This window comes from Muntiacus reevesi, chromosome 4, assembly GCF_963930625.1.
Source record: "Muntiacus reevesi chromosome 4, mMunRee1.1, whole genome shotgun sequence".
Classification (NCBI taxonomy): Eukaryota; Metazoa; Chordata; class Mammalia; order Artiodactyla; family Cervidae; genus Muntiacus; species Muntiacus reevesi.
Window position 1 is genome coordinate 110,502,600 of NC_089252.1, and position 23,897 is coordinate 110,526,496.

General features: G+C 57.4%; 1 protein-coding gene across 2 annotated transcripts in view; it reads left to right on the top strand.

Annotated features, from left to right (window-relative positions):
- CCDC12 (coiled-coil domain containing 12) overlaps window positions 1–23,897 on the top strand; it is a 39,330-nt gene that overhangs the window by 12,775 nt on the left and 2,658 nt on the right. For both annotated transcript variants that reach the window (XR_010663011.1, XM_065933856.1), the window contains exons 2-6: window positions 15,678–15,745; window positions 21,519–21,598; window positions 22,421–22,482; window positions 22,702–22,736; window positions 23,749–23,825. Coding sequence is in view for 1 of the 2 variants with exons in the window: in XM_065933856.1 (XP_065789928.1) it covers window positions 15,678–15,745; window positions 21,519–21,598; window positions 22,421–22,482; window positions 22,702–22,736; window positions 23,749–23,825 (322 nt within the window). In the remaining variant the exon portion in view is untranslated. The remainder of the gene's footprint in view (window positions 1–15,677; window positions 15,746–21,518; window positions 21,599–22,420; window positions 22,483–22,701; window positions 22,737–23,748; window positions 23,826–23,897) is intronic.

Here is a 23,897-nt window from a genome sequence, read left to right on the forward strand (position 1 = left end):
CACTGCCTTGCATCATTGCACCCCACACCTCCTCACACACCCCCTGCCCCCTACCCACACACCTCCCCACACACCCCAAACAGCAACCGGCCAGACTACACCCATGCCTCCTGTATTCCCAGCCCTCAGTCCCTCATCCCACCCCTGCACACACCCCGCAACTCCCCAAAGCACACACGCCCCACACCCCATGCCCTCAACGCTGCCCTCTCCGCCAACACACACCACCCTGGACAGCTGGGAGGACTCGTGTCTAGTTTCTGAGCCCCGCAGAGATCTGGGAGACCCCGTGGCGGAGCTCGCTGTGGCTGGGGGGCACGGCGGCCCTCCTTCCTCCAGGGCCCTTCCCTCACCCCGGGCGTCCCGGCTTCTCCCTGGTTTTGTTTTGGAAGGAAGCAACAGCTTGTACTCTTGAAAGAATTCCGAGGGGAGAAACAGTTGCTGTGGTAACAACGCCCAGTGGGGAGTAAAATCTGCACTCCAGGGCTGTTTTGACTCCGGGCTCTCAAGAGCTGCTCTGTCTAGAGAAAAGGCGAGTGGCTGGAGCAGAAAACATTTGTCCTTTCAAGGATGGCGCCCCGTCTCCCTGTCACCCAGCCACCTCTGAGTGCAGGGCAGGGCCGCACTCAGGGTCTGGCAGGGCGATCTGAATGCTAAGTAAGAAGTGTGTGTGTGTGTGTGTGTGTGTGTGTGTGTGTGTGTGTGTGTGTGTGTGTGTGTGTGTGTGTGTGTGTGTGTGTGTGTGTGTGTGTGTGTGTGTGTGTGTGATGCGCGCGCGCCTCCACTGACTGCAGAGCCTTCGTGTGTGTGTGTGTGTGTGTGTGTGTGTGTGTGTGTCTGGCAGGGCGATCTGAATGCTAAGTAAGAAGTGTGTGTGTGTGTGTGTGTGTGTGTGTGTGTGTGTGTGTGTGTGTGTGTGTGTGTGTGTGTGATGCGCGCGCGCCTCCACTGACTGCAGAGCCTTCGTGTGTGTGTGTGTGTGTGTGTGTGTGTGTGTGTCTGGCAGGGCGATCTGAATGCTAAGTAAGAAGTGTGTGTGTGTGTGTGTGTGTGTGTGTGTGTGTGTGTGTGTGATGCGCGCGCGCCTCCACTGACTGCAGAGCCTTCGTGTGTGTGTGTGTGTGTGTGTGTGTGTGTGTGTGATGCGCGCGCGCCTCCACTGACTGCAGAGCCTTCGTGTGTGTGTGTGTGTGTGTGTGTGTGTGTGTGATGCGCGCGCGCCTCCACTGACTGCAGAGCCTTCATGTGTGTGTGTGTGTGTGTGTGTGTGTGTGTGTGTGTGTGTGTGATGCGCGCGCGCCTCCACTGACTGCAGAGCCTTCGTGTGTGTGTGTGTGTGTGTGTGTGTGTGTGTGTGTCTGGCAGGGCGATCTGAATGCTAAGTAAGAAGTGTGTGTGTGTGTGTGTGTGTGTGTGTGTGTGTGTGATGCGCGCGCGCCTCCACTGACTGCAGAGCCTTCGTGTGTGTGTGTGTGTGTGTGTGTGTGTGTGTGTGTGTGATGCGCGCGCGCCTCCACTGACTGCAGAGCCTTCGTGTGTGTGTGTGTGTGTGTGTGTGTGTGTGTGTGTGTGATGCGCGCGCGCCTCCACTGACTGCAGAGCCTTCGTGTGTGTGTGTGTGTGTGTGTGTGTGTGTGTGTGTGTGATGCGCGCGCGCCTCCACTGACTACAGAGCCTTCCTGCCCTGGAAGTGAGGAATGCCGGCTGTGTGTTGGGCCTGTGAAGGGCTTGGGGGCCAATATGAGTGGGTCTGGGCCCAGTGTGCACCCCGGTTGCAATACAGCTGACTGGCGTGCACTGTCCCAGGGCTGGAGTGTGTGTTGGGGGTGCCCCAAGAGAGCTGTGCAGCTCGCAGGAGGGGTGAGCTGTGTGGAGGAGGGAGTCCTGGACCCACTGTCAATCTCCTGTATCTTATTGGCTGGCTGTGGGTCACCTCTTCATTTGGGCTTTGTGCTTCAGGTGGCCTAACTCCGACCTGGTGGAGGTGCTGCAAAAACCCTTGAGGAGTGGTGTGAGGGGCTGGCTCTCTGGAGCCCTGGGAGAAGGAGGGTGGGGTGGGAGCAGAATAGGCCAGTGGGAAGGTGTCTGACTCCCGGGAGGCGGCCTGTGGAAGCCCCCGCCCCAGCAACTCCACACCCTGCAGCTGACTTTTCTGACTCAGACTCACGTCCCCTGCATGCATGATGGAGCTGCCCTTCTAAACCATGGTCAGCTCAAGGCCTGGGTCCTCCTCGGGATGAAGGGAGGGGAGGGGAGGGGAGAGGCGTGCATGTGGGGTCAGTCGTGCCCCTTTTTAGCGATGGGGTGGAGGGGAGCAGGCCTCACTTGGGTGATGGAATTTCGGGGGCCTCGTGATCAGGGTGCAGGTGAGGGCATCCGGCCCCGCTGTCATCATCGTCGTGGTCGGCGCCTACTGTTCATGGTGCGGCCACAGCAGAGAGCTCCACACGTCACAGACGCTCCCTCATTTAACACCCTTCTGCACTCTTGGAAAGTGCCGCTCAGAGAAGCCCACGAACTCAGAGGAGTCCCACAGCTCTGCTTCATTGTGCGGCTCAGCTTCTCAACCTTTCAGCCCAGCACATGGTTAAAAGAAAAACTGCTTTGCTTCCAGAGGAAATATGTGTAGGTGAAAACCGAAAGACCTTGTTCAAGCAATTTTTTCCACCACAAATAAATGTGCCACTTCTGGCTTGTAGTTTAAATTTGGTTTTAATGAGGACTTTATCACTTGGAGATCACACCAGAGAGGAGACAGCTGTTTTCCCGGTACTTCTCAGACTGTGACACTCTGAGAAGCAGCTGATCAGAGGTTAAAATAGCTTCTAGTCTCCTAGGAGCTTCAGCGCACTGTGTTGCTCTGTAAACCGCTGACTTGCCTGGGAGTTGACTTGTCAAGAATTTGCTGTTTGAACTGGGGTGCCAGCGTGGGGGCCCTGCACATTTCAGGCTCAACTCCAGGTTGGGATGGAGGGATAGTGAGAGGAACCCAGGTGAGCCCCTTGGCATCTGCCATCGGCCTTTGTGGTGGATCTGGGGGGATTCTGGAAACACATCCACAGAACACTTTACATCCCGAGCCCAGCTGCTTCATTTGCAAACTGGGCCTCAGGACCTTTGCCTGGCTTGCATCCAGGCCTCCCTGTGGATCAGATGAGTCAGGGTATTTAAGAAACTTGGAATGCTTAAAGTGATGCTCATGATGTGTTGTTGGGCTATTCTTATATGTGGTCACATGAAGCCAGGGTACTTAGTTGCAAGCAACAGAAATCTGTTCTGGCTGGTTAGTTTGTTTGTTCATTAAAAGAAAAGAGTGTACCTTGGTGGTAGGCAGTCAGAAAGAAGCCCAGCATTTCACAAGAAAAGGGCCTTGCCCTCAGATCCCGGACACTGCAGCTTGTTCTGCTGCCAGCACTTCCAGAGATGTCTGTTTGCTGGCTCCTCTCCCCACTGGGACAGCAAGTAGTGGGCACTTTCCGCTTCTAGAGCATGAAGCTGGCTCTTCCTCTCCCAGGACTCCACATGGACCTTCCCAAGTAAGGGAAGGGTGTGGGTGGGCACTGGGCTGCCGATAGAATGACCTGGGAACTCAAGTTCCAGTCACCTTGCATGGCTCAGGCAACATGATAAAACAGGCAACGTACCGGTCCAATTGAAATCAAGAGACCCCAGGTCTAGACCAGCCCTGGTTCTTGCCCTTGTGCTGCGCTCTGCCTGAGTCGCTTGTGGCCCTCGGGGTGTTTATGTTGTATAAGAGATTTCTCTGTTTCTTCTCATTCTGTCTGCTCTGATGCAGAGCCCACCCCGGTGACCACAGTAAGCCCTCAGGGAGCTTGGGGTGGCCTCATACAGGTCACTTCCTCCCCTGGGTCAGCCTCTTTGAGAGGAGGGATGTGGTCTGACTCAGAGGCTCCTCAGCTAGGGCCATGCGGTAGCATCGTGACCTAGGAGTGGGCCAGCTCTTGAAACATGCAGATTCCTGGGTCTTACCCTGCAAGATTCTGATTGAACACTTGCCCTGGGCCTCTGGATGTAGTTCTTGTTAGACCGGGTGCTCTCTGAGGTCTTTGCAGCCCTAGCAGTTGGTGGCTTTGTTACTTTTCTCACTCGGTAATGGACATGGTCACCCTTCGGTGGCTCCTGTGCAGAAAGCACTCCCAAGCCTTGAGGCTGTTTATTTGAAAGAGTTTTGGGGGTGTGCTGCAATTAGAAACCTCTGTTTAAACGCTGACCTGTCTTTTATTAGCTATGAGCTGTTGAGTAAGCTCCTTAGTTCTGAACTTCGTTGTCGTCTGGATGTGATGATAATGCCTGACCCTAGGGTGGTTGTGGGGGGCCAGAGGCCCCATGTGCACGGGTGAAGCGTGGGCAGCTGCGTGAGCGCAGCCTGGCACCATACGGCTGGCAGGGGCTGTCCCTCCAGACACACCCAAGGGCAGCCGCCATCTGCCAGCCTCAGGGTGAGGACATGACCTTTTTGACCCTTCCCTGGCTCGTTTTTCCCTTGACCTCAACCAGTGGCTGCTGCCCTTTCCTTTCTGGCCCTTCCCGAATGTTCTTTATTAATAATACCCCCATCACATTGTTGCCACCTGCTTGTCCTCGACTGTTCACTAGTCTCGCTTGTGAATGAAGCTTCATTCACTTGTGGATGAAGTCTGTAGCCCCCGGGGCAGGCCTTCCCCTGCTGGTTCCTCCTGCAAGGGCACCGTGGGGGCCTGTTCCCACCCCACGGACGCAGGGCCCAGCCTCATACACCCACTATTTCCAGTAGCTCTGGCACTCCCCGCACTGCCCTGCCTGCTCTGCACTGACTGACTGTCCCTCCGGGTGAGCTGTTGGTCACCCCGCATTCCCATACTCTGTGGGAACTCTCCATTCACCCGCCTTTTTCCTCTTTCACCTGCCCCTCAGCTCCCCGAGGGCAGCAGTCATGTCTTAGTCACCTTGGTGTCCGCCTGGTTACAGGACTCGGGACACTCCATAAACGTCAGAACGCCGAACTGAAGCAATTCGACGGGCACGTGGATCTGGGAGTTGGCTGGGGTGAGATTTTCCTGGAAGAAAAGCAGGAGTTTGGGAGGAGTTCAGGGGCTTATTTAAAAGTCTGCGGGCTGCAGCCATGCCAGCAAGATCAATCTCACAGTGTGTGGAGTCTAGTAAATCTGTCATTCAGGAGTGGACTGGGCTTGCTTTGACAGCTGTGCGCATGGAGAAGAGCTGCTCGTTTTAGGGGGTCACAGGCTTGTAAAAAGCCAGCCACGTGACACTGGTAACAAGGAACCCTGATGCTGTCCCATTAGTGGCCGTTGGGAGAAGCGTTTGGGGGCACCCGCCGTTGGTGTGAACGGGCAAGTGTGCTTAGGTGTCTGGGGGAGGTGGGAGGGTGTCATTTCAGGGGCCACTCCCTGGGGTTTTCAGGCCCTCGCCCGGCTTCCTTGGAATCCAGGATGGGGAACACACAGGAGATAAGAACCCTGGGACCTCCCTCTGGGACTCCGCTTCAGAGCCCCGCCCACCAGCCAGAGCTCAAGTGCAAAGGCTGTTTGTTCTCCAGCCTGGCGGACCTGGAGAGGGTCAGACACCGTGGGGTTCCGGGGGGCTGTTCCATTCCCCACAGCTGATCGGCTGGGCCTGGTGACTCTGACTGTACCCTGTGGCCAGTCCCCCAGAGCCACATGTGGCTATCCCATCCCCGGGCAGGGGGCCTTCAGGGACTTTACCATTTGCCATTGGGATTCGCTTGCTCTGTCTTTAGCTGTGAGCCTCGCATGGTGAGAAAGTCCCGGGGGCTGTGAGTTCTGCTTTGTGGCGGGGGAGGCGTTTTCCCCCTCCCTCCAAAAAAGGGAAATGGTGGGGCCAGGGAGGAGAGGGGGGTGACCTCATTGATCACCATCCGTTAACTTCGTAACTGAAATCTTCAGGCTTGGGGAGATGTTTGGCCTGATTGGAGGTGCTCGGCCTGCAGCGTGGCTGCTGGTTGGACCGCCGGGCCCTGTCCCTGGGCACTTAGGGCCGCTCATATGTGCAGGCCTCCGTCTGCCCTCCTCTTTCCCCAGCAGTGCTGGGGCTTTTGTTTTTGTTTTCAGCTTGAGAAAGGCCATTAAACCCTGAGTGGGCTGGGTCGGGCCTGAGGTCTACCTATGGTTTCCTGCTTTCCAGCTGGGGCAGGTGAAGGTCAGGAGAGTCTGCTCAGGGCGAGAGTACAGCCCAGACAGGGAGCCGCAGGCAGCTGGGCTCCTCTGGTCACTTACGTGTTTAAGTCATTTCGTTCGTAAGTTATTTGACAACAGAAGAAAAGGACACGGAGGAAGCTCTGCCCACAGCCTTGTTGTGGACCTCCTGCTTCAGGTGTCGCCAGGGCTTCGCTCACGCTCACGAGCGTGGCTCCACACCCCCGCGTCCTGTCCTTCTCACGGCGCTGCCCGTCAGGTCGCTACTCTGGTGACCGCGCTGGCGGGGGGCGCGAGCCGCTGGCCTGCCTCCCTGCGCCCAGCAGGTCACAGCCTCCTCCGGGCCCCCTGCTCCATATCACGGGGGACACAGCGGGGAGCCCGCCTGTCTCCCGTGGCGCTTTCCTGGACGGGAGTTCCTGGCCCAGAAACGGCCGTACCTGGGGCTCCTCGAGGTTTGGTTGCGCTCCCCAGAGGTGACACCAGGGTGTCCGCGCTGTGATGTGAGGCGGAGTGACGTTAGACGCCAGGGAGACCCCCCGTGTGTTTGAGGTGGGCGGGAGGAGGGTCAGAGCCGAGGTTCTGTGAGACCGCAGGCTGGAAGCCCACCTACCCTTGGGGCGCCGGCAAGCCCGAGCAGCAGGACTCTGGGTGAGTTACTTCACATTAACACCACCGGCCTCCGACTTTCTTAGCTGTGAGACGAGAAAGCAGTGTTGACCTCACTGTGTTTTTATGCTGATGAATTAAATAATGATATTTCCATTCATTGAATAGTCAGTTGCCTGGCATCCCGTTATGACTGCTAGGAGCCCTCCAAAGAGCTCACCTGCTATCGGGAAGTCTTCTAATGTTATGTGGAACCTCGTTATATTTGAACCTTCCTACTCTCTTAGGAAGTGGGCAAGGTTGGGATTTTTTGCCCTCATTCTCCAGGAAAGAAGAGGTGCAGATAATTGACAGAAGGGAAGGTAGGACAGACGGCTAAGGGGTGAACAAGCAGATGTGTTGGTGGAAGGAACTGTGTACACAGTACCCGGGAACCGGCTTCCAGTTATCTGTCTGTCTGTCTCAAACTGACGGAAAGACCTGGGGGTCCGACACGCACGGCGACCTGTGTTAGGTGTCACCAAGCCTCAGACCCTGCATCCGTGGAGGCAAGGATAGTGATGCCTGGTGCGTGAGCGCGGTTTGGCATCCAGACCACATGGGGAGGAGAGTCTTGTCTGTCAGGGGGTGAATTAACATGTGCCTCCTGCCTCTCCCTGCCCCCCACCCCGGGTTGCCCATTCATTCGTTCTGCACTGTCACCTGCTGCCATGTGTCAGATGCTGGGAAACAGTGATGGGCAAGCCTCTTGAAGCTTAATCTAGGAAGACAGATGACAGGCAAAATCTCAAACAGGCAAATCAAGGCAAAATCAAATGTCTGGGACAGTTATCACTAGATGGCCTGCCTGGGAAGAACGCCCTTCTGCTAAAAAGTGGTGTAACCTTCAGCCTGCACACAGCCGGGGGGGAAAGTGCCGCAACCCACCAACCGTCTTCCAGCTGCCATGGAGCTCTGTGGTGGATGCAGAAAGAGGTTTCTGTGGGGAAGCCTCACAAATGTGGTGTCTGCTCTCCCAGCCTGGGGCCCCTGAGGGAATCAGACAGGTCATTCTTCATTCGAGTCTCAATTTTCAAAACGAACAGTTGGTCACTTACGGAAACTTGGCAGAAAATAAAGAAGCACCATCAGAAAAGGATACTGAGGGCTCAGGGAAGCGGATGGCGGCGGGGAAAGGAGAGGGTCCGCCTGGTTCTGCAGGCCCCGCCGCTGACGGAGGACAGGGCTCAGGACAGCCCCGGATGCCAACGGTTCTCTCTCATACCGGGTGTCGTGTAGGATCCTGCGCCAGATGGCGGACCCCAAGTTAGCGCCTTTAATCCTCAGACACCCTGGGACAGAACACCAGCCCCACTTTAACAGGGCGGGGAGCCGAGGCTCGGAGCGGTCCTGCAGGTGCCCACGGTCTCACCACCAGTAAGCGGTGGAGAGTGATTTTCCGGCTGCTGGTCTGCCAGTCCTGCCGCCCAGCTTCCTGCAGACCACAGTGCGTCCATGCTCCAGGGGCCCGGGCAGGACTTGGGAGCCTTGCCTCACTGCACAGGGGAACTGTCCGGGCTGGCCTGTGTGAAGGAGAGGGGACTGGTCTTTGCTCTGCCCTCAGGGTCACCTCCCAACAGCTTTCCTGCAGGGGACGTGGGGGCGAGGGGAGAGTCCTTGTTAACCCTCTGCACACTCAGGGTGCTCATTGTCCCCTCTGCTGCCCTCCTCCCAGCCCCAATCCCACTCAGCCTTTAAAGTGCAAGAAAAGTGGGGGACTTCCCTGTGGTCCAGTGGTTGAGATTCCACACTTACACTGCAGGGGACACAGGTTCGATCCCTGGTTCAGGAAGTAAGATCCCAAATGCCACAGGGCCAAAAAAAAAAAAACAAAACAAGAGAGAAAGAAAGGTGGTACTTCCTTTGGCAAGCCTCCTCAGTCACCTCAGGTGCCACCCAAAGCAGCCCCCATGACCTTTCCTTTCCTCCTCTGGGTCACCACTCCCGCTGAGAATCTGAAGAGCTGTGGATTCTTCCTCTGGAAAAATGAACCTTTGCACATCTGGCCTGCATGTGTGTCTGATCATGGAATCCTGTCCATGGACCCAGGCTGAGTGTCCACACTGGTCTGTGAACAGTAGGTACCTACCGGTTCTTTTTTTTCTTCTTGGCACTCAGTGTGGAGTGCCTAGCAGAAGGATCCAGCCAGTATTTCTTGGCTAGTAGGCTGCTGGACAAAGGTCTGTATAGTCAAGGCTATGGTCTTCCCAGTGGTCACGTATGGTGGTGAGAGGTGGACCGTAAAGAAGGCAGAACACCAAAGAATTGATGCCTTTGAACTATGGGGCTGGAAAAGACTCCTAAAAGTCTCTTGGACAGCAAGGAGATCAAACCAGTCAATCCTAAAGGAAATCAGTTTTGAATATTCACTGGGAGGACTGATGCTGAAGCTGAAGCGCCAGTATTTTGGTCATCTGATGCGAACAGATGCCTCATTAGAAAAGTCCCTGATGCTGGGAAAGATTGAGGGCAGAAGAGGGTGTCAGAGGATGAGATGGCTGGACAGCATCCCCGATGCAATGAACATGAACTTGGGCAAACTCTGGGAGATGGTGATGGACAGGGAGGCCTGGCATGCTGCAGCCCACGGGGTCACAAAGAGTTGGACACGGCTGGGTGACTAAACAACAAGAGAGTGCTGGAGGACATGCTGCCTCCTTTGAGCATGACTAGTTCCCCATTTGCACTTGTGACCTGAATAGGACCAGTTGGCTTGGGGCCACCTCCCCACGCTTCTCTGCCACATGCAGGATGTCAGCAGTTGTCCAGGGCGAGGCCGTGTGCTGGAACCTCAGCCTGTGTCCGCGCCGGCCATCATCAGAGTCCAGGCATCGGGCCTCAACCCTAGACATCCTGAAAGCCACCGCACCCTTTCTCTTTGTCCCCTCAGCCCTGGCGCCGTTTTTGTCTCAGGCGCCTTCATTCTCCCGGTGAGTCCCGGTCAGGATTTCAGTCATCTCTGAGTCCTCCTGCTTCAGGCACCCCCTTGTTCTGTTCCCCCCGGCCCTGACCTAGTTCCGGGCTCTTATCTGCAGCCTTATCTCCTGCTCCCTTTCTGTCCTCCCAGCCCTCCGCTCCCTGCAGCTTTGTTCTCTCCGATCACAAGCCTTTGGGGAATGTCCGCACCCTTGAGAGCCTGGGCGGCTCTGGGGCCGTTAGTCCCCACCCTCCCCTGCTGACCTCTGATTCCTGGTGGAGCTCTGAGCCCAGGGGAACGGGAGGCCTGTCCCCCCCTTGCAGGTTGTCTGACCCGCCTTCTGCCGTGTTTGTGAAGCAGACATTTTAATGCTCTCGGGACTGCAGAGAAGGCCTGGTGGAGACAGTGAAAGTGAACACTCCTCATGACCTCCGCAGGTGCCAGCAGTCTGGGCCTGTGGCCTCGCGGCTTCTCCTCAGCCCTTCCCTTCCTGCCCTTGGGGTCTGCCGTCTTATCACCCAAGCTGCAGGCCTTCCTCTTTCTTCCCTGATCATTTCTTTCTTATAACAGAGCCATGATGTTGGTGTGATCGTCATGCTTTTCATAGATGAGGAAGTCCAGACCAGAGAGGTTGAATGACTTGGCCAAGGTCCCACAGCAAGGTGTCAGCCCATGAGCTGTGCCTTCTGTAGGCAGTGTCAGGCCCAAGGGTACAGGTGGGTAAGGCAAGCATCTGCCTTCAGGGATCTCCCCGTCTCCTGGGCAGACAGTGGGCACACCGGCCAGGTGGTCCCAGCAGTAGACTGAGTGCCAGGGCCCAGAGTCAGGGCCCCTGCAGCCCACGTGGATCACTGCCCACAAGGCTCGGACCCTCCCCTGCCCACCCATTCCCCCATCTCTGTGCAGCAGAGGGCCGTGCAGCGTCTGTATCCAGGCATGGTGGCCCTTATCATGGCCTCCTCGGGATGAGTCAGGCTCTGGGTGACTTCCCTACCCCCAAGTGCCCTTGGCACACAGCTCCTGCCGCAGCTGCCCCTGACGGGAAGTCCCTGCCCCCAACCAGGGTGCCCTGGCTCTGAGGATGTGTGGCAGGGTGGTGCTGTGGGACATGCCGCATTCACCCTCCACATTGTCAGTCCCCTCCTGCTGCCCGCTCCTGGCGTCTGGGCCCGTCTCTCTGTGACTTTTCCCTACCCTGGGCCAAGCTGGGGCTGGAACGGCTCAAACCGGAGCCACTTTCCCCTCTTCTTAGGGGACTAAGGTTTGCAGCCTGTTTTCTTTCTCTCTTTTAAATTTATCTGCACCACATGCCATGTGGGATCTTAGTCCCTCGATCAGGGATGGCCCCAAAATTAAAAACAGCCACCGCCACAAAGCACCGTCTGAATATAGCCCCAAATTGATAAATCTCCACCTTGTCTAATAAGGAAAGAGAAAAAACACAAATTATCAGTATCAGTGGATATCACCACAGATCCTGCAGACATTTAAAGGATAATATGAGGATATTATAAGTGACTTTGGCCAGTAATTTCAGCATGAATGGAAATTTCCTTGATAGACACTATATAATACGATTGACTCAAGAAGAAAGAGGAAATGTAATGAGCCTCTTGCCTGAAACCTCACAAAGGAAAGCTTCAGGCCAAGATGAATTCTTATCATATGTTTAAAGTAGAAATAACACCAATCTTGCACAACACTAATTTTATTTGTAAAAGTGTTATTCCTGGCGAAAGGATTTCAGGCGTTATGAAACAGGTTAGTCAGGCTCTGTTTGGGGCAGGGCTGTTTTTGAGAACCCCTGAAGTCCTGCCTCCATGGCACCTTCCTCCTGTGGGCTCTGAGGAGGGTGAGAGCGGGGATGGGGCTTTCGTGTGGAAACCTGGGCTGGGGTCAGAAATGTGGGGCACCTCCAGGAGCGGACGGGTGGGCTGTGGGGAGGACCCCAGTCCAGGCCAGGCCCTGCCCTGCAGCCACCCGTGTTGTAAGAATTTGGCTCTTCTGGAGTTGGTGAGGAGAGTAAGTTGGCAAAGAGTTCATGAAGGTGATCTAGTCTCAGTTCGAGGCTATGCCTGGAGGGGGTCCGGGAGACAGCCCCTCACCGAGAGGGGCTTGAGGAAGGGGGCCGATGATGCGTAGGAATGACCACAGGCCCGTGTCCCGGGCCCAGAGGAGTGGCAGAGCCCGGTCACCTCAGAAGGCGGCCTTGAGGAGGTGGCCTTTGAGCTGGCATCTAGACTGGCCAGAGGGTAGGCCTTCTTTGCAGTTATCAGAATGGACAGGACTTGAGATGAAGGGTCCAGGGTGTGGACTAGGCCAGTGCGGACGGGCTACAGGGAGTGGGCTGGGCCTGGGGAGGCTGCGAGGGGAGTGCTGTTGTCCGGAGCTTGTCCGGTGGGTGTGGGGACCAGTGAGAGCTTTGAGAAGAGCACAGGCCCCATGTGGATGGACAAGGTGCAGAGGGAGGTAGGGGAGAGGGATTAGAAAGGCGAGGAGAGGACGCAGCAGGCCGCCGTGTTCTCCAGAGCGGAGTGGGGTCGCTGTGGCCTTGGCTGCGGTGGGGACCGTGGGTGCGGGGTAGGACATGGGGTTGGAAGGAGGGGGAAGGGTGGGAGTTTGGGGAAGGTGTGTGTCGGAGAAGCTAGGCAATGAGTTGGATTGAAGGGTCTGGGGGCGGGTGAGGAGTCTCTAGATCCCCTGGGATGCCCCGGGCCGTCTGCCTGCACACCCTTGGGTGTCCTCCAGGGCGTGGACGTAGGCCCAGGCTGGCTGTGACTGGTCTAATCGCATATGGCCAGATCTGATCCGCCGGGGGGAGCGTGGCAAAAGTGACTGAGGCCAGAGCTGTTTTTAGAAACTAAGTGCCTCTCCCATCTCCTTGGCAGGAATGCAGGGCTGGGTTCAGGAAGACCTCGATGCAGACCCACAGCCAGTGCTGACACGTTCTGTGACCCTGCGCCAATCTTTCCTTTCCCTAATGGCCATTTGTCAGCTTCCCCCGTGCGTTGAATTGAGGACTTAAAAGGCGGCGGCCCTGTGAGTGCTTCAGTTCTGAGGGTCTTCGAGAGTCTCCCAGGCTGAGTGGACCATGAGGCTGGCCGGTCCCTCCTATCACCTTGCCAAGTGCTGCGAGCCAGGCCAGGGTCTCCCCGAAGCCATTCCCTCGTCATAGACGCTCACCATGCTACCCGAGTAGCCTTTGAGCGGGTGACTGCAGCGCACCTTTGTGTGGCCTGTTCACTGGTTCACCCGCTCCCACCACTGCCCCCCAACACACATGGATACCGTTCCTGAGTCCCTGCCGTCACACAGCATCCCTGACTAGAGGAGGCTTCCTTGACGTCCGCAGCCTGCACCACTGCCGCAGCCGCCCACCAGACATTTTCTGTAAATGTCATTTAGATCGTTGGGTGTTCCCTCACTTATTAATGAGTAACTTGGCCTTTGCCGAGACACTCGAGTGTCTCCGGGACCCCAGGAGGGTGGTGACAGACATGCTGCTGAGTTTATTCTTGCTCAGGGGCTGGGAAACGGGCATGGGGTTTGCAAAGGACTGGCTCCCAAAGGCTGTTCCCACAGCGCCCCAACCTCTGCCCCCAGCTGGCCCAGGTTAACAGAGCCCGCGGGGAAAGAAGCCTTGCTGGGGGCTTGGGGAAAGCCGAGCCTTTGCTGTTCTCTCACCTCTGTCCTTGCTGTCCGGGGGTGTGTGTGTCCCCATCACCTCCTTCCCTGAGGCAGGACCTCCAGCCGTCTGGGAGTCCATTGGCTGGCAACTAGGAAGGAGTTTGATTGTCCTGGCTTCTGGCTTGTGTGTGTGTGTTCTAAGTCTCTTTCAATCGTGTCCGACTCTTTGCAGCCCTTTGGACTGTAGGCTGCCAGGCTCCGCTGGCTTGTGTAATCACTAGCATTTGTCAGGGAGGGGTGTCCGCAGGCGGGAAGCCACACGGGGAGCCCTGACTTCTGTCTTAGTTAAGAGTTTATACTCTGCTCTCCCATCTCTTTGGCCATCACCAAACCTGCTTCTGCCTCGTCAGCAGGTTCCTGGGACAGGCTTCTGGTCCTTCCCCCCCGTAGTTCCTTCCCCCCAGTCTCCTCTGGCTCCCGTTGCCTAAGAACACTGGCCAGAGCCCTGTGTGACCGCCCCCACCTGCCTTGACAACCTTACCTTCATGTATCTGCTCCAACCACCTGTGTGTTCTTCAGAACACACCCACTCAAGCTCAAGCTCAAGCTAGGTCCCCTCTGGGAATGCCCTTCCTGCTCCTATCTCCCCATCCTATGACACCTGCATTCTGCCCACCCATTGGTAGGAAGGTAGGAAGCCTCCCACCCCCAACCCCACAGACCCATGTTGACCTCACTCATGTAGCTGCTGCCATTCATTCCTGCCGCCTCCTCCCCAGGAGATTGAGCCACCTGGGTTGAGAGCCAGGTGTTCACATTGCAGAAACCTTTCTCCGGTCCAGACCTCCCAGCCGGGGTTGGTGGCGCAGTCTGGTGGCTCCCAGGGTCTCCACGACAAACACTGGCAGGAAGTGACTCATAATGCGAGTGCCACCCTTGGGGAGGCCGTTGTCAGTAGCATAAACAAACTTCTAGGAGAGGTGACCCAAGCAACTGTTTTACTTAGACTTTATATGTTCTTCCCTCCCTGGCAGCAGGTTCCCCGTCACAGGGGCTTCCAATTGTCTCCTCGGAACATGCTCCAGCGAGTCAAAGGCAGATCACGGCTGGTAATCAAGGGCACAAGGACTCCCTCTGGAGGGCCAGCCCTGGCGAGCAGGGACACCCCACTCAGGGCTGTGTCCCAGGGCCTCTCAGGACAGGCACTCGGGGCGGGGGCCCGCGTATGCGAGAGCATGCTCTATGTTCACTTGTCTGCAGGCAGGTCTGATCCAGCTGCCATGGTCATGGGGTAAGGAAGGAAGCCCAGGAAGATATTTCCTGCTGCAGGTAGAAACAGCATGGGGGTGACTTTCTGCCCTGGCCCTTGGTGTACCTGGAGAAGAAGCGTATTCCATCAGGGTTGAGATGAACATGGCTTCTCTAGACCTGCAAAGAGGTTGGGGAGGATGGTGGTGTGGGGGAAGGCAGTCCAGGCGTGCCAAGGAAGATAAAAGAACCAAATTTAGGAATTTCCCTGGTGGGCCCGTGGCTGAGACTCCATGCTCCCAAGGCAGGGGTCCAGGTTCAACCCCTGGTCAGAGAACTAGATCCCACATGCTGCAACCAAGAGTTCACATGCTTGCCACGGTAAAGGTGGAAGTTCCCGTGTGCTGCAACTAAGACTTGTCACAGCCAAATAAGTACTTTTTTTTTTTTTAAGAACCAGATTTAGAAGAAATTGTTCCCATAGAAAGTTCAAATCAGTTCCCTTCCTCTCTGCCCCCTTTAATACATTGCAAGAATGAACTTGTACAACCCTGGTCCTAACTTGAGTGATGCTTCTCCTGCAGGGAGCCAGATCGGTATCTCTGGAGAAGCCTCTGGCCTGGAGGGGTTTCAGGAGGCATGAACTTTTGTCCTGCCCTGGCTCCCAGTGACTCATCTTTGCTCTGTCCCTCCCGACTCCTGAGGGTGGCTCTATCCAGACCCGTGAGGGTGGCTGGTGGCCTGCCAGTGGGGGCGCTCCTCGACCCTAACCAGCATCATCTTTCAGCACCCAGGACCTTCCAGCTCTTCCTGCACATGCACGCTGAGGGCTACCCTGGGTCTGGGCCTGGGCTGGGGTCAGGGGCTTTAAATTCTCCTGGGGGAGCTGAGTGGTGCAAGGGCAGCTCCAGCATGGTGCCTGTCAGCTACAGCAAGCGTGGGCTTGGCTGGAACCACAGGCTGGTCCTCGCCAGGCCGTCCTGTTCTCCGTTAACTGCCTGGGCAGTGCGGACTGGAAGGAGGGGTGTTCATCTGAGCAGCGGTTTCTCTCCCTTGCTTTGCAGGACAAGGAAGACGGGGAGCCAAGCACCAAGCAGCTCAGAGAAGGGGAGGAGGAAGGCGAGAAGCACAGGTAAGGCCTGCACTCAGCTCTCGTCCCGGACCTGTCGGCTTCCACATCGTCCCGGCGGCGTTCAGTCCCTGTCCTGTTGCTGCCTCTCCACCCCGTGGCCCCCTTGTTCAGCCAGGACAGTCTTACTGTCGGAACCTTTTCTGCACCCTTGCCCTCATTGACTATCTGACTTTCAGCCACCAGCTGTTTTTTTAGCCACCAGACCCCTCATGTTATGTCTCCTCACTCTCTTCTAAAATACTTGGGGTGACATGGTTCTTCAGCAACCCCAGAATCAGGTCCAGACTCTCCTTGGTGTGTCAGCCTCTGCTTTGGCCATCAGCCTGGGTTCCTGCTCACTGTGAGGACTGGATCTTTTTTTCCCCTTAATATTGGTTTATTGGGCTGCACTGGGTCCTAGTTGCGGTATATGGGATCTAGAGCCCCGTGACCAGGGATTGAACCCTGGGCCCCGTGCATTGGGAGTGTGGAGTCTCAGCCGCTGGACCACCAGGGAAGTCCCCTCGACTGAGGCCCTGAGAAAGCTTATCCCGGTGAGCTGTGCTTTGAGGGGGTGCAGCAGGAGGGGAGCGGTGCCCCCCAGAGAAAGCTGGGCCGGCGACTTCCCAACGCCGCAGCCTGCCCCGGCCTCCTCCGCCGGGGTGAGTGGAACCCTCCCTGGGGACCGGCGCCTCGCCTGCGCCTTTGCGTTCAGGTGCCGATCTCAGACGAGATGGGGCCTTTTCAAGCCCACAGGGGCGCTTGTGTGTCTGCACGTGTGTGACTTCACACTTTGCAAAGTGTGTTCACACCGTCCTCACGGAAGCCCTGTGGGGTTCTCGCCGCCTCCCTTGTCTTCAGAGGTGGCGACGGCCCTGCGCTGAGGCTGGTGACGCTCCGTGCTGGTGCGGGGACCCTGGTCACCCCAGCTCTGGGCTCCGTGGTTTCTCGGTGGGCCTCAGCCCCCCGGCACGTTGTGCACCCCTCGGGGGTGACAGAGACGAAGGCCAGGTCGTTGCTTTTTTTTTTGCCAAGTGACCACAGGCTTGGGGGCTCGGCAGTGGGTGTCTGCACAGTCTCCCCCTTTCTGTGGTAACTGCTGAGAGACCCTTTGGTTTCCTTCTGGTTAGTCCTCAGGCTTTTGATTGCTGGCTGGAGCCTGAGTCATTTCTCAGATCCGGTCATCTACCCAGATACAGTGCAGGGTCAGGGGTGGCGGCTGAGGAAATGGGAAAGTCCAGCAGGAGTAGAGGCAGGCACCCCAGTGCCTCGCCCCTCACCGGCCTTGCTGGGGAATCACCCACCTTCCTCTCTGCCCGTGCTCCGGCCCAACTGTCCGCGGAGACCTTTTTGAAACCGTGGCTGTTTTAGTTCCTTTGGCTTTCCTTATGGATTTTTTTTTTTTAATTTTATTTTATTAGTTGGAGGCCAACCACTTCACAACATTTCCTTATGGATTTGAGAGTCAGCTTGTTAACATCTACTTGAAAAGCTTGCTGAAGGTGACAGAGTAAATCGTGACCGAGGGGGAGTGACACATTGTGGAAACTGGGAGAGGAAGGGGGTGCTTTTTGGATGAGGTACCCCACCCGCTGTTGTCTTAACCCAGTCCTGAGTGGCCCCGTCTGTGGGTATTTCAGAGAGGGTGGGAGGGACACACTGTCTCATGTCAGTTCCTCTTAAAATTTCAGAATGTCATCATCATCTAAGCACATGTGTCTATTATTGCCTACTTATTAAGAATAATGATAAGCTAATATAAATAAATAAAAAGTTTGCTAGAGTTTCAATTTGTATTACATGGAATCTATAGCTCAGAATATCTTGAAAACATTTTTTTTTCTTACTCTCTTCAGGATAAATCCAGCCCCATTCCCCTACAACCAAATCCCCATTTAGTGAGAGTCTGTTCCCCAAAGGCCAACCAGGTGCTATATGAAGGAAAGACATGTTCCCACCCCCAGGAGGACCCCCGCTTCTCCTCTGGGCTGGGTCTTTGCTCTCCCAGCCCTCCTTCCCCCGTGCTTACCGCCTAGAGAAGAGGTGATCTGGCAGCCCTGGAAACCTGGCCACAGAAAGGGACACTCATGTCAGTTGCTTGTGTTTTTCGTAAGCCCTCAGTCACTTCCTCCTGATGGCAAGTCGGCTGGTGTGTGCCGTGGAGGTATGTCGAGGGTAGGGCTTATGGCCGACAGGCATGGCCACCCAGGCAGGAGGGGGGAAACGGGTGGCGTTGCACACTCCGTTGGGCACGGGGCGGGGGAGCGTGTCCTGTTGAGTGTCTGAACAAGCCAGCCCCAAACCCTCAGCCCCCACAGCCCTGGCTTAAGATCGTGGTCAGCACCCAGCCAGAGCAGTCACCGCTCAGGGATGGCGGTTCACCCTGGGTGAGCATCATGTACCGCAGAAGGAACTAGGCCATTCACCTTCCCTCTTGGGGATGGAAAACCGGTTCTCCAACTCCCGTGTGGAGAAAGGTCCCAGCCCAGCTGAGGCCCGGCCCAGCTCTGGCCCAGCGCCCGAGCCCTTTAGGTTGGTCAGTGCCAGGCCTTCTCCCATCCGCCAGTTGGGTCCCCAGGGTGGTGGCTCTGCACCAGGGCATCTCACAGACTGGTGACGTGAGCTTGATTCGGCTGACATTGCTCCGCTGAGCACTGTGGCAATGGGGCAGTGAGGATCAGAGAGGCCCCCTCCCACCGCCCCCGAGTGACGTCGTCCCGCCCCAGGACTCGCCGGGAGGCACGTAGGAGGCTGTTCTCTGGCTGGCCCCCCGCTGGCCCACCCTGCCCCGTGGTGTGTGACGGGCACACCCCTGCCACGCTGTGGGCAACTTGCCACCTGCGGGGGCAGTACTTCGAGAAGCCTCTGTAGGCCGTGCATGTGTCCGCGGGGCTGTTCGTTCCCATCTGCCTTCGGGACAGTCTGCCTTCGTCCCATCCTGGCAGGCAGAGAGCACTCAGGGCTTGGGAGAGGGCTTCCAGAGCAGCAGGGGGGCTCCTGGGAGGGCTGACCCCTGCTCCGCAGGGCGCCGCTCTGTCCAGTGTTGATGTCCACAGTCCGTGTCATCTACAACCTCAAGAGAAACGATATCCTTGATTTTCCTATGGAGCCCAGTGAAAGCAGGAGCCTTCCCATCCTGTCTCAGAAGCATCAGAGCTGGGATTTGGGCCCAGGCTGGTGGCTCAGATGGTAAAGAATTTGCCTACAATGAGGGAGACTCGGGTTCGATCCGTGGGTCAGGAAGATCCCCTGAAGAAGGGAACAGCTACCCTCAGCATTCTCGTCTGGAAAATCCCATGGACAGAGGAGCCTGGCGGGCTACAGTCCATGGCGTCGCAGAGAGTCAGACACGACTAAGTGACTGTCACTCTTTCACTTCTACAGTGTTAGTAGAATAGGGCTCTTTTCACCCCCTTCCCTGAGCAGCTACTTCATTCTAAAATGGGGGTTACAAAAATTTTCTAAAAACGTGAAATTGGAGTAGCAGAACCAGCGTGTGGCTCTAGTGGCCTCCAGAAGAGTGAATTTCCCACCCCCACTTTTTTTTTTTTAATTTAAGTTGCAGAAGGGGGGAATTCAACCTTGGTCCTTTGTTAGAAAGGCTAGATCCTAGAGCAGCACCGAGTGCCCTGTGAACTCTGTCCAGAGACTTTCGCCATTTGGCAGTAATCGGGGTGGGGCGGGAGGAGCAGTTAAATGGACATCAGTGTGGGTCAGTCTCCTCATTAGCGCTCAGCTGAGTGAATCAGGGCTTGAACCGCGCTCCACCCAGCAGGCCTCCTTGTTTACAAGTGTGGAAATCGGAGCTCAGGATGGGTAGTCCCACAGAGGCTGGGCCCCAGGTGTTCTTGACTGCGTGACCAGTGCTCAGCTCTAGGGGAGGACGGGGAATGGTGGGCGGCTCGGCTGCTGGGCGGGTGGTCGCGGAGCAGCCAGCCCACCGGCTGATGCTGCTCTTGCCTGTTGCCTCTGGCCCCTCCCTGTCCCCCGCTGTGTTCCCGTCATACCAGCCGGTCTTCTGAAGCCTGGGCACCAGGGGGTGCTGGGGGTGTGGGTGCTGTGAGCTTGGGGTTCAGCTCCCACCAGACTCTCCTCTCTCCTCATCTCAGGACCCTGGACCCTGGAGCCAGTTTCTGAGAGTGGCAGGGGTTTTTTTATTCTCACTAATCCCTGCAGTTTTCTTCCCACACCCAGTTTCTCTTCTGCTTTTCTCCCCACCCTGTTATAAATGAAAGCCAGCCTTACCGATCCTGCCCCACTTTCTCCCCCAGTGCTTCAGTGACCTGGCATTTACTCCCAGCCTGACGCAGGCATTAGAGGATGGGGTTCAGGGCGGTGTCCCTGCTCCATAGAGAAGGCAGACCTTGGGGGTAGGCAGCAGGCTTCTTCCACACCAGCCTGGCTGGTACGGCCCCAGGACATGGGGCTTTAGCCAAGTCCCAGGACTGCAGGCCATGGGGGCTCTGGCAGAGGGCAAATGAGGCTGGTGAACAGGGGACTGATTTGGCGTCACAAAAGCCCCGAGTTGAGGCCATGCCCCTTGCTGATTTGTGTAGCCACACACACCTTCTGGACTCCTTCACTTGAGCTTGCCTGTGCCGCAGCTGGAGAAACCAGCCACATCTCCCTGGCACGGACACAGGGTCCCCTAGATGAGAGAGTGCAGAGGTCTCCTGTTGGGGAAATGTTCCCAGGACTTCCAAGGGGCCAGCAGTGCAGGGAGGGCTCAGAAGAGCTCGTGGGGAAGGAGGACCCACATCTAGTCCCATCTGGCTGACAGGTTGCGGGGGCACTTCTGCCTCCCCCAGGGCGTGGCGGGTCTGGCCCAGTGTCTCTGTCGTGCTTTTATTAAGCAGCAGCTCCCAGGACCTCTCTCTCTCTGCTGCCCTGTGGAGTTAGCCGAGGGCCCGGCCCATGTGCGGGCTGCTGTGTGTGGAGGTTGGCATCAGATGAGCTGCTGAGCCAGGGAGGCCTCCGGGGAGCATTCGGTACAGCCCGCCTTGCCCGAGGAGATGCGAGGAAAACAACTCCACCGTCGGTGGCCAATCCCAGTGTGCGATTCTGGCTCCTCGTGGCCGCTGCCTCTTCATAGAGGTCACGGGGTCGGCCCTGCTAGATTTTCAAGCCCTCGTGCCGGAGTGAGCTGTGTGAACTTCTCACGGCCGTCCAGGCGGATCGTGGCTTTCCCGGCCTTGCACACTGCCATGCCTGTTCCCTCAGCCCTGGCTGGCCACTCCCAGCACACCAGACCCTTGCCACATGTGTCTGAGGCTCCGGGGCATGAAGACTGTGAGTAGGAAGCGGGCTTGGGGAACCAGTGGGTGACCACTGATTTCCCTTTTAGGAGTAACTCAGCCCAAGAGCTCTGGTCCGTCCTTGGAGTCGTAGCTTCCCTGTCTCATGCTGCAACCACTGCTATGTGACCCTCTAAAACTGGTGCAAACTCTCTGACCCTCAGTTCCCACAGCTGTCCAGTGGAGACAGTGCTGGAGAGACAGAGTGAATGCTCTCCGGGTACCCCTGGCCCCAGCTCTGTTCGAGTACCTACATTGCACGGGGGGCTTTAGGAGAGCATGCAGCCCGGCTGCTAACGGGAAGATGAGAGGCTGAGGCTCAGAGATGCTTCTATTCCCATGCTGTCCACCTGTCCCAGGTCATCTGCAGAGAGAGCAAAGTAGGGAAGTAACCAGCTCCTGTGTCTTCATCTCATGCCAGCCTGCAAGTGTAAGAGATGAACGAGACTGTGTCCTGCACGCACTTTACTTCCTCTCTGCTTGTTCTCGCTGCCCTTTAGGGAACTCAGGCTGCGGAACTATGTCCCAGAGGATGAGGACCTGAAGAAGAGGAGGGTGCCCCAGGCCAAGCCAGTTGCAGGTAGGTGGGCTCTGTGGCCCTGTCGGCCGCCTCCTCCTTGGCAGGTGTCACTCTCTCCTGGAGAATAACTGGCAGTGCCTGGGTTGGAAGCTGGGCCTCCGGGACCCTCCATCACCGTCTCACGGCGGATGGACAAGTAGCAGCAGTCAGGGCACTGAAGCGTCCTGTCACGCCTGCTTCGCCCTGCTCACACCCTGCCTTGCAGGCGGACATGGCCCTGGGCCCTTGGACAGCAGGAACAGGAGGATGGGTCCTCTGGGCCCTTGGGGGGTCAGAGAGAGGGGCTGACCGTCCAGGTTCCTGGAGAGCAGTGGGCAGGCAGACACCCACCCAGCTCTGGGAGTGGCAGCGCTGGGGCACAGACGGTGGGGAGAGGTGTCCTCGCTGATGGGCTGAGGGGCCTGGCTCAGTCACCCCTGGATGGGGAGCGTCGGGCCAGCTGCGGCCTGTCCACAGCCATCCACGCGGGGGATGCTGGGTGCTTCTTATCATGCAGATCCATGACTCTGGCTCGGTTTTTATTCTTTGATTTTTAATTTTAATAATTAATAAGTACACATCCTATAAAAGAATAAAGTGTTAGCTACTCAGCCACACACACACCCCCCAGCCTGCTTCCCCATCTCCTTGGGCCCTGAGGGCACATATCTAATCCTCCAGAGCTGCTTTGGCAAGTTCTTTGCCTCTAGGGAGTTAGGGGCTGAGGGGAGAGGCAGGGGCAAGAAAGCGCAGGGCCTCTCGGGACCCGCGGCTGCAGTTGGCCACAGCGGGGAGTGGTGGCTGGTTTCCGACCGGCATCCGTTGGTGTCTTGCGCCCTCTAGTGGAAGAGAAGGTGAAGGAGCAGCTGGAGGCCGCCAAGCCAGAGCCGGTCATCGAGGAGGTGGTGAGTGCCTGGCGGTGGCGCTGTCCTCTGCGGCTTCCGCGGGTCCTTTTCTCCTTCCCACCTGCTCTCCTCACTCACCCTTCCTTCTCCTCACTTCCTTCTTCCCATTCTACCTCCCTGCTTCCCCTCGGCCCTCTGCTCCCCTTCCTCCCCTCTTCCTACCCCTGTCCCCCGTCTCCTGAGCCCCTCCGGCGCTGACACGTGTCTGCTCCCTCCCAGGACCTGGCCAACCTCGCACCCCGGAAGCCGGATTGGTGAGTGTTGCCCGCGTGCGACCAGTGTAGACTGACTGGGATGTTCTTGGTGTCCGGCATGGGCTCGCAGCGGGAGGCAGGCAGTGGAGACAGGCAGCCGTGGGGTATAATTACGGTCTGACGTCTGTGCTGAGAAGGATGTAAGTGGAGAATGAGGGGCGTGGCGGGGCATGGACCCCTGACGGTGGGGCGGGGCTCAGGCAGAGGGGCTTCAGCAGTCCCCTCCAAAAAGTCCCTTCCGAAGGAATGAGGGCCCTCCGTGCCTCAGAGAGCTCCATCTGAACAAGGCTGACCTTTGTCCTCAGGGAGCTGTAAGGTGGAGGCAAGATGACGGGAAGGGCAGGTGTAGGCTTTGCCCCACTTCTGCCACCAGCTAGCCTGTCCACCTTTGATCCCGGTTCCCTCTTCTGTGAAATGGGAATCCTCACTGTCCTGGCGGCCCTGTGACTGGGCTGAGAAGGCGGTCTCACAAGGGCTGGGTGTTCACCTTGGGCCAGAGGTACCGGCCCCCCCACGTCTGGCTTGCAGTTCTGTGTCTACTGCAGCACCAGCTGAAGGCATTCTAATTTGATGAGACAAAGGATGGGGCGCATGTGCTCGGAAACCCCAAACCAGGGGGAAGAGGCTGTGTATGCACGCGTGGAAGTTCCTGGGGGTGAGGGGAACTGGGGCCAGAGGCAGAGCAGGACCCCCAGTGGGCCGGGGCGCGTCACTCCCTGACGGTGACCAAGGGGAACAGACCGAGGGGGGCCCTGGGAACCATCTGGCCTGCACGCCTTGCCTCAGCCCCCTGGGCTGGGCGGGTCGTGGTGCTAGCCCCTGCCTCCCTGGGGCTGCGACGGGTGGCTGCTGCTGGGTTTTGGAGGATACAGAAAGGGAGAGAGAGGGGCACCCTGACCTCGGGCACACCACTGTGGTTCCTAATGCCAGAGGGGCTGTCGGAGGTGAGGGAGCCCCAGGGCCACACCGGGCCAGCCTTCAGCCTCCGCCTCTTCCCGCCTCCCTGCTCCAGGGACCTCAAGAGAGATGTGGCCAAGAAACTGGAGAAGCTGGAGAAGCGGACCCAGAGGGCCATCGCTGAGCTGATCCGTAAGTGCAGGGGCCCGGCACGGCGGGGTTCCCTGCCCTCTGGGTGGCGGCGCTCGCACGTGCCCCTCTCCA